Here is a 10,081-nt window from a genome sequence, read left to right as displayed (position 1 = left end):
CTCCTGCAAGAACACCATCGGCAGCTTTGAGTGCAACTGCAGAAAAGGTTTTAAGCTGCTGACAGACGAACGCTCCTGTCAAGGTAGACGTGGCTCCTGAACTGCAGGAGAGGTCCAATCATCCGAAATAACAGAACACATGGGTAAGTGAACCTTAAATCGCTGTCTTTTTTTTTTTTTTTTTTTTTCTTTTTTTTTTTTTAATCACTGAGTGAATTTAGATTTTTCTTTTTTACAAAAAGAAAATTAGGATCATGTTGAATTTTTCTGAGTTTTTCAGACTTCTACATCATTAGTGTGATTTTATTCAACTTGAATTACTTGACAATTATTTCATGGTTCAGGCTTTAAAGAGTTGAATACATCAGGGAGCATGTAAACCCTTTTTCTGGGGTTTACTTTTGTTTACCTTTTTTTGCATCAGAGTTTGGCATGATTGATGACAATGATTTCTTTTTTAGAAGTCGTTTCTATGAAAAGCTAGTATTTTTGCTTTTGTTTTTTTAATCCGCTGTAGTGTAATGTACCTGTCGCACTTCACTGAGTAGGAAAATGGTCGTCATTAGATGGGAAATTCCTGCTGGCGAAGATTGTAACTGACTGCCCTGCTATTATGTCATCTGCCTGATTTTGATTACAGATATAGACGAATGCTTCTTCGAGCGCACATGTGATCACACCTGTGTGAACTCCCCGGGTGGTTTTCAGTGTCTGTGCAACAAAGGCTACACCATGTATGGACTGGCCCACTGTGGAGGTGAGACTAAGTTGGGTGGAGGGCACTACACATAACAAGTTCAGCATAACACACAAGTGCTTGATGCATTTAAATGTTTTATTTGATTAAGCACACAGATGTGAGTGGTTGCTCATTGGCGTTTTTGGAAATCGATCTCTGAAATGATAAAGAGTAACTTTTTTTCCCCATTTCTTTTTTTTTTTTTCCCCATTTTTTTCCCATCCCAGATATAAATGAATGCAGTGTGAACAATGCCGGTTGCGAGCATGGCTGTGAGAACACCGTGGGTGGATTTGAATGCTTTTGCCGTCCCGGCTATAAGCTACATTGGAACAAAAAGGACTGCATCGGTAGGTTAGCACCTGTCTCTGAATGACAAGCAGGTCTGTTATTGTCACGTCTCAATGGAAATTGTGCAGTGATGAAGTGTGACAGCAAACACCTTTGTGGACAAAAACAGGAGATACTTTGAGTTGTTCTTTATTTATTTATTTGTTTACTCTTTAATTTTCTTGTGCTTGAGTAATCCATCCAAAATGCTACAAAGCTGTCAGGATTTTGGACTTTTTGTGCTTCTTCATCTTCATGTGCATCTTCCTCCTTCTTGCTTTTGAACATGTTTGAGTTTTGTTGTGGTTTTTATCTAGCGGCTGAGGGTTTATCACCTGCACAGCCCCCATCTAAACCTACTTTGAACTGTAGCAAGCAGGAGGGAGGGGATCGCTGCTTTCTGACCTGCCAGTCTCAAGTACACATCAGCAGCGGTGAGTTGGTTGAGCCAGATCTCTGTATAGTGTGAGCTGCGGTAAACCGGTGTGTTGGTTTAATAACAGCAATTTTTTGGCTACGTTATATATCATCTGTCATGCAATCAGTCTTTATTTGTATGGGCATCTTTCATGCAAGTTAGTGCAGTTCACAGCGCTTCACAGATGACTAACCAGTAGATAATGAGAACAAAGAGTGATAAAGCAAAGCAAATAATATGCAATAATATGTGATATATATAATAAATTAAAAAGAGAACAAAAACATTAAGAAATAGACGATAAAATGACCTATAAATAGATTAGAAGCACCTAAAAAAAAAATTTGAGAAAGATATGACATTAAAGATAAAAAAATAATGAAATGAAATACTAATAAAGTAAGAATATCCAAATAAAATAAAGCTGCATAAAAAGACAGCATGTATGTGGAATATACATTAATGGTCTTATCATTGGGTGGTGCTGTGGTCAGCACTGTCGCCTCACAGTGAGTTCTCTCTGGGTACTCTGACTTCTTCCCACAGTCCAAGAACATGCATGGGTACATCTCTCTGTGTTGGCCCTGCGATAGGCTGATGACCTGTCCAAGGTGTACCGCAGCTCTCACCCTATGACAGCTGGGATAGGTTCCCTGAATTAGATAAATTGATGGTTTGTCTCTTTCATAGTTTATTTTTATCATATTGCCCTCTTCAGTTTACTTGTTGACTCTCTGCGGACCCCAAGAAAAGTACTTGTTGCTGTGGTAACAGCTAACTGGGGGTGTGAATAAAAAATTTTTAACAAGAGCTACTTGCTGATATGAAGCAGATGGCTGGTGTTGGGCTGTCAGAGTGAAGCAGCTGCAAAACATGTCAACTAATCCAGCAGGATTAGCACTGCTACAAGTCCCACATTTAAATCAGGATATTTTGACAATTGCAGGTTCACAGGTTAGTTAGAGAGAGATAAAAAGGACCAGGGTGGATTGGTGAAGAAGCTTATGATACATCGAGGATGCTTTTTGTATATTATGTCTTCAAACAGCACAATTCAGTCAGGTGGAAGTGCAACTAGTCAGTAAGCTCAACTGTTGTAGATTTAATTGAGTGAAAAGTCTGTTGACGGACTTCATGTTCATACATGCTGCCTGTCTTTTGTCTTAGTTGTTTTTTTGGCCCTTACTTTTGTCAGTGTCGGTCCCCGTGTCACGGCCTCGTGTGTTTTCAGGGACGGAGGATTCCTACACAGTGACCTGTGGAATGCCTCTGCCCTGCTTGGCTGACGCACAAAAGAACAACAGTGACTCATATTGCTTAGGCAAGTACAGGACATCGCAGATTTACATCTTTTTTTTTTCCGCTCTGCCAAAGAAAACAGTAACACAGGAACAGGTAGGTCACGCTTTACTTGTCTTCACTTGATAACGATATTTTCTGTCCCCCTGTCGTGCAGGTCGAGAAACGGCCAGCCTTGCCCGCATTAAGACAACGGCCACTTTTAAGTCTGGCACCGCAAGGTGCAACTTAAAACGAAGTCAGGAGAAACTCAGGGAGAGCCTAAACTCAGCGCGCTCAGGTACAGCGCCACGCCGACTCAAAGCACAAGACTTAGAGTTATATCGTCTTTATGTTGCTGGTTAAAAAACATTTTGGGTTTACCGAGAACTGCCAACATCTAAAGACTCTGAAGCAGACCTTAAAGATGCTTCAAAGAAAACCAAAAACCAAGAGCAAATGTGAAAGAAATTTGTGGGGAAAGTGATGTGGTTTTGAGTGTCTTCCACATCTCAGCACAGCACTTTGTCTGCCAGTGACAGGGAGGATGTAATTGGCCACAGGATGCCTTTTAGTTGTGTGTGACCTAGCTATCAATCAAACACGATTCTGATTGTAGGATTATTTTGCTTCTACAAAAGGGGCTCAGCATGGTACATCCCTCACAGACACTGAAAGGAAACCAACATCTCATTGCCATTGCATCCCCTTTGTTCTATTAGCTTTTCACTGTGCATGACCAAAGATTATTGTATGTGATTAATGTTTCCTGTCTGTTAACAACTGTGCAATTTTTCTCTTTGTTGTGCTTGCTGGGGGTTTGTTGTGTCCCATGTTCACAGAAAGGAAGTTTCTCTTCACTGAAAATGTCCAGTTCAGCTACGTGAGCCTGCGCTGCACCTCATCCGGACAGAGAATGCGTAGCCGCCATGGCAGGAAGGCCGGCGAGGAGGACGGCTCCTCAATCACTGCTGAGTTTGAGCTGGATGTGAACCTAGAGGAGGTAACAGGTTGGTCTCTCTGTGGTTTCTGCTTGGCTGCCCGCCTGTCTGTCTGCGACCTGTGATTATGATTCTTAAATCTGTCTTTCGCCGCTCTGTTTGTCACTAAACAAACCAAGCTGTGTAAAAGTATCTCCTGTTTTGACTTGGCTCTGGTGATGGGCTCTAGATTTGGGGCAAAGGGTGTTTTTGTTTAATTTCCTTGATTTCTGCGTTAGCGGTGTGAAGTAAGCTTATGGGAATCTAGGCATGAAATCGTAGGTTATTGCAGGTGAACAATAGGAAATCTTGCTTTGGAAACTCTTGCAGTATCGAGTGCTTTTCTCAGCAGAGGGTTGTGACGTGAACTGCGCACGCCGCCGTTCAGAGAAGAGGCTCAGGAAGACCATCAGGACCCTGCGGAAGTCCATCAACCGGGAGCAGTTCCACCTCCACTTTGCCGGAGCAGACTACAATCTATCCAGGAGTCCGAGCCAGCTGGCAGAGCTGCCAGGACACTGCATAGCAGGACAGATGCTCTTGGGCAGAAAATGTGGTGAGTTGAGTTTATGTGTGTAGTGTTTATTCACTGTAGAAATCCTGTTAACGAGCAGAGCACAAACAGTTAATCCAGGCAAAACTTCTACTGGAAACGTTAATGCTTTTCATCTTTCCCACCGCTTTGTTTTTTGAGGCAGCAGCACTTGTGAGCATACCCCATACACACAGTAGACCCATAGTCATGGCTTTAAGTAATTGAATTGGCCCAAGCCAGTGAGATATATTTAGACAGGCGGGTTTAATGATTGGATTTGGAGCAGGTGTGGGCCAGATGAATGCCATATTTGGTTTGCAGACATTCTGTAATGAGCAAGTTGGAGGGGGAAAGCGAGCTTGTGTGGAAGAACAGAGAAGCTGTTGTTGGCCCTCCAAGCTGCGAGATCTTCCAGCATCTCCATGGGATAAAAGTGTAACGTTAGGGCTGATGGCAGGTCTCCTGCTGCCTCTTGCTTGAATTTTATATACAACCTGCGCTGGAGAAAAATGCTCTTTAAATAGGGCCGCACACTGTCGATGGTGGAGAGCTCAAGGCAGGCTTGTGTTTTCTCTGGCGGCTGCAACTGTATGCCCCTATTTTCAGGCCTCACAATGTGTTGGCTGCGTGCTGGACATCTTCTCAGTATCAGCGAGGGGAAACTGGTGCCTTTCCTCCTAAATTGTGATGTCTAAATATTTATTCAGGCAGTATGCGCTTTGTTCAATATATGCGTCAGTGTTGAGGATGTTTTAACTTAATGTAGGCCCAGATCTTTATCCCCAGATCTCAGGAATATGGCTGATGGCCAAAAACATGTGTCAAACTATAGCCGCTCTGTAGTTTCATGAGATAATGTCTGTTGAGGGAAAGTCATAAGTTTTGCTTTCCATTCATCTCCCTGTAATTTTTTTTCTTTGGTCTCATCATTAACATTTAAGCTACGTCTGCTGTTAAGCTTTCCTGACATGATTTATTTCACATCTTAAGTGTCTTTATTCCTTCCGTCCCCCGCTTTGCTTTCAGGTCAACATTAGGCAGTCTATTGGTTGTGGCAAGGGTGTAGACATGTAATTTGGGAGAGGAGGGAAAAAGGAGAGGGGGGCTCTGAAAGGCATTCTTCTTAACCTCCAGCTCTTTAAAGGAGCTATATTTTTCCCTCCTCCCCCATCTTTTGCTCTGGCTTAGTTTGGAGTGCAGTTTAGTCCTTTTCAATTTGCCCACTCCATTGAAAACCCCATTTGAAGCTCATTCTCACTCCTTGAGAAGAACACAGTCTTCTGTGGATTTGAAGAAAACACTGTGCACAGTTTAAAGCGTGGCAGCTCCTCCTCCTCTGTGCTGTGTTTGGGTTATTGGTTGAAGTAACGTTTATATTCCGGGACATTGGTTCAGTTTAAATAACTTGTGATGTTAGCTTATTAATAACATGATCATTTTGAGTCTAAAATTTATTTCAACTCTACATTATTTATGTGCAGGAAAACAACCAAAGCATACATAAGAGGCTTCATGTGAACGTGTCCACCACAGGTCCACATGTTCTCACATCCATGTGAGTGTCGCAGTGAACTTGTTTGTGTGTTTGTTTTAACGTTGGAGATGTTTAGGAAGTGCTGTTGATTCAAGCTGGCACTTTAAGTGCTGTCCCCCCCCCCCCTACCCTACCCTTGCACCCCAGCTGGGGGCCACTTTGCATGACCCCTAGCCACTAAACTGCTAAAGAGAATTGACTTCACCCACACCATGGGAATCAATTAGCATCAGCTGTTTGGGCCCCTGCTTGATGGGCGCGAGCAGTGATTGGACCAAGTAGAATGGGGGGATTCAGAAACCTGACCTCTTTTATTGGGTTCAGCTCCTTACTACTGTGATACCATAGTGTTTTCCTATGTCATCAAGTAGGCAAAAACCAGGGACTTGAATAGAGGTGAAAGGTCTTTTAAACCTCTTTGGGGCCATCAATTCGAGAACTCTATAGAACCGTTCTTTGCATTTGAAAGACTTCAAGTTTTTCTTTCTTTCCTCTTTTTCACTCTCACTGTCTCTTCCCTCACAGCTTCCCTCTGTCAAATAAAAGCTGTTAGAGGACAATGCAGTGATGGCTCCTTGTGGTCTTTTAGAATAAACAAAAGGCTTCAAAAATGAGCTGCTCTTGATAGAATTACATTTTCTTTCTCCCAACGAAAACCTAACAGTCTACAGAGCCACATATAATGGATCTGTGTGAAAGCTTTTGTGTGTCGAGCTCTCTCTGATATTGGTTGTTTTCTTTCAGCCCGGTTGAAGGCTACATATGAGGCACGTTTTGCTCGAAAGTCTCAGGAGTTTAATTGATTTATTCTTGTGTGAGCTCAGCTTTAGTTTTCAAGTGAAGTTCTTACGGCTATCAGACAGACACAGTAATTGCCAAATTAATTACAGGCATCAGTCTGAATGGGAGGAACCAAAGCAAAACAGTGTTTTAGCCCCTTTAATCAAGTGTTTGCGCTTTTATACGATAAAAGGGAAGCTCTCCCTTTGATTTGCGGCTGTGATTGCTTTTAAAAGAGCTGAGGGTGCTTACGTTGGCATTTAAAGTTCCTCTCTGATGCACAGCCATGTTGTGTCAAGTATTAAGACAGGTGTAGGTGTGGATGCAGTAAAGGCAGCACTGGGAGAGGCTGTTGTTCTTTTGTCCCCATGATTTTGTTTTTGCATGGCTGTTTTAGGTTGGTTTGCAAATGTACTTTAATGGCATTTGGACTTTTAATGTGTGTGTTTCATGCAGTCCAAAGCAAATAAAATTCATAACTTCAGATCAGTTTATTTGTATAGCTCATTTAGGCACAGCAAACACTGAACAAAGTGTAAAACAATCATGTAAAACAGATCAATAAAGATAAATGTTAAACAGACAAATAAAAGTTGACTTAAAGGGAATAACCAACAATAAGGGAATGTAATTAAAAAGCAAAAGTTTACAAGCAGACACATTTAAAATGAGACTTGAACCTGAAACCTGCAATAGTTACACTGTGTTAATGTAATGCACAAGCATTTTCATAGCTGACATCTTATCATACAGTTGTAGCTAAGATAAATGTACTTATCTCTCCTTTAGGCATCATGTAGGTTATCCTTTGTTAGTATCAAGCCGTACTCTGTTTAGTGACATAAATCTGACATTTGAATCCAGTGGGCATATTTCACAAACATTTTACGAACACGCTCTTCTACTGTTTTCTATTTGAAGACTCTAGAACTTTATATAGGCATCACAACAGCATCACTACTTTACATGATGCAGTCCTGATATGTTACCTGCACGTTGTTCACATCTGATTGTGTGGTGCCATATAAAGATGGCCTGTAACCATACAGCCTAATGCACCACTCTCTGGTACAATAATCTACACTGAGCTCAGTGATACCTTTAAGATGGCAGGAAAACGCTGTCAACAGATAGATAATTGTTCAGGCTCAGCTGCCTTCTTAAAGCTGGCGCTCACTGCTCTTTACTGTGTTTATCCAGTTCAAGTATTTACATGATCCTCTTTGATTGCACTTGAGAGGCAGCTGTGATCTGGGTTTCTTTAATGGTCTCATCATTCACTGTAGCTGCGGTGTTTATTGTGTACATCTACGCTGTGGTTAGGACTGCTTGATTGTGTGTAACCACGGGGCAATCTGCTATATTTGTTGATTCATGTCTGCTTATCGCATTGTTCTTTTTTTACCCACACACTCTTATGGTGTGGTTATTTGTCCATGAGCGCCACCTGACCTGATCTGTCTACTAAATTGACTTTAATTACAAGTTCAAACGTTAACGTCTGTTTTGGATGGCTTATCTTTAAGTGTTTGTTTTTAGTTTTTGCGGAAATGTTCCATCATCCTCAAACAGTTACATTTGTTTGTAATTGACTCTATATCACAGAATTACTGTCTGAAAAATATTTCTGTGTGTTTAGTATTCAAAAAATATGACTTTTCCCCCTCAACTTAGCATAGCACAAAGATAAAACTGTCAGCACATGCTTAGCAACTCTTTGGAGAAACTTTGTAGGCTGACATTTGCTTTATGTGCACTAGAGACGGGCATGCAACAGTGTCTCGCTACAAGTATGTCACAGAACGGCTAAACTTTAATCTCTCTTGATGTCCTTTTCCATCTGTGTCTTAGTGAGCTGCGGTGTTGGGACCTACTACGATGGCGATCAGGGACGGTGTTTGTCGTGTCCAGCTGGAACGTATCAGGACGAGGAGGGACAGATGTCCTGTGAGGTGTGTCCTACACCTCAAGGAAGAGAAGTCTCCAAAGTGGTGGGAGCTCGAAACATTTCAGAGTGTGGAGGTAAAACACCATATTTTAACATTTAAAAAACATCAAACAATAAAATTTTATAGTGTATTATAAACTGGTTTGTCTTAATTCTTTATGATGTGTCCTTTAAACATACTTTACTGCAGGCAACTTGACATTTAATGTCTTGTGTGTTGACTTTGTATGTGTTGAAATCCTGGAGATGTCACAAGACAGGAACCTACCACGAGGGCTATTTTAAGTGCTTTGGAAGATTTCTGAGTGTCTGTCTGTGGACAGATTTTGATCATGTGCTATCAAAACTTTACAGGTGCCAAGTTTCAAATTAAAGACAGGTTCAGAAATCTGTGTTTTCCAAGTTTTCACAGATTGACTGATCCTACAGCCAAATGTTAATGCTAATTTTTAATTTTACAAGCAGTTAAAATGGTCAAATCAACTCACCCAAGCACCCATACAGTGCTTTTATCTGTAGCTAAGCACTTTCTAACATTCACACACACTCAATTCTGTATGTTACCCAAGAATGCTTCAGCATGCAGGCAGGAGTTGAGGATTGTTTCACCGACTTTCTGATTGGTAGATGACCTGCTCTACCACCTGAGCCAGTATTAATCTGGTTTGTGCAAAAACTAGTCACCTTTAGGGCTCAGAAAGCAGGTCACAAATAAATAAATAGTAAATTCTCTTTTTTACTTTATGATGACATCTAAATGCCAAGCAACTGTCAAACGTAAAGCCCAGGGGCCAGAATCAGCCTGCCAAAGACTGACCCACTGCGCAGCTTTGGAGAGTGTGAAGGAAGGGATGAATTTTAGACTTTTAACTGCATTTTAAAAAAAATGTTTTTCAGCTTTCCCTACTGACACAGACCCCTCTCATAGCCAGTCTTACTGCACCAAATTAAAAAACAAATAAATAAACAATGAAAAAAGAGATTGTGTGTTATTTAACTACCTGCTAAAAAATGTATGATATTTTATAGATATTTATATCAAATAAATAATCAAAAAAAGCAACAGCCGCAGAAAATTAAATATAAAGTTGTGAAGGTACAAAGGAAACAGTGGTGCCTCGATAAAGATCTCGTTGGCAGTTGTTTTGCTTTGTGTAAATCTGAAGAAGCTTGAATATGAATTAACTTCTTTCAGTCCTGAATAAAAAGCTCAAGGAGCCACCATGTTTTGTTCTCCTCCTGTGCTGTTATCAGAGTCACATCTCGCCTGACAGACTAAACAAGACGAGCTATCACACATTCACTTTGTACTAGTCACCCAGGAGTTACACGCAGTGAGAGGTGGAGATGTAACACAGCATTTTTGCCATTAGTATTTTCTTGAGTTTTGCTAAATAAAAGTAAAGCAAAGTTGTTGTTGTTGTTGTTGTTGTTTTTTTGTTTTTTTTTTAAGTGGACAGAGCATTTCCTGCTTCTAACAGTGTGAACTGACCGTGTGTGTGTGTGTGTGTGTGTGTGTGTGTGTGTGTGTGTGTGTGT

At 41.1% G+C, this 10,081-nt stretch overlaps 1 protein-coding gene across 5 annotated transcripts in view; it reads left to right on the top strand.

Moving 5' to 3' along the window:
- Nucleotides 1-10,081, top strand: part of scube2 (signal peptide, CUB domain, EGF-like 2) — a 20,930-nt gene that overhangs the window by 6,166 nt on the left and 4,683 nt on the right. For 3 of the 5 annotated variants that reach the window (XM_013908492.1, XM_013908493.1, XM_013908489.1), the window contains exons 10-17: nucleotides 641-757; nucleotides 967-1,089; nucleotides 1,387-1,503; nucleotides 2,719-2,808; nucleotides 2,944-3,066; nucleotides 3,608-3,775; nucleotides 4,095-4,301; nucleotides 8,446-8,616. In XM_013908492.1, the coding sequence (XP_013763946.1) occupies nucleotides 641-757; nucleotides 967-1,089; nucleotides 1,387-1,503; nucleotides 2,719-2,808; nucleotides 2,944-3,066; nucleotides 3,608-3,775; nucleotides 4,095-4,301; nucleotides 8,446-8,616 (1,116 nt within the window). Of the gene's footprint in view, nucleotides 84-640; nucleotides 758-966; nucleotides 1,090-1,386; nucleotides 1,504-2,718; nucleotides 2,809-2,943; nucleotides 3,067-3,607; nucleotides 3,776-4,094; nucleotides 4,302-8,445; nucleotides 8,617-10,081 lie in introns of all 5 variants that reach the window. The other 2 variants (XM_013908490.1, XM_013908491.1) reach the window with 2 other exon arrangements.

The sequence above is a fragment of the Pundamilia nyererei genome, unplaced genomic scaffold, assembly GCF_000239375.1.
Source record: "Pundamilia nyererei isolate P.nyererei 1_Seehausen unplaced genomic scaffold, PunNye1.0 scaffold00011, whole genome shotgun sequence".
NCBI classification, from domain to species: Eukaryota; Metazoa; Chordata; class Actinopteri; order Cichliformes; family Cichlidae; genus Pundamilia; species Pundamilia nyererei.
The sequence above is the reverse complement of the archived record's forward strand: the minus strand, read 5'-3'. Positions and strand labels throughout refer to the sequence as shown.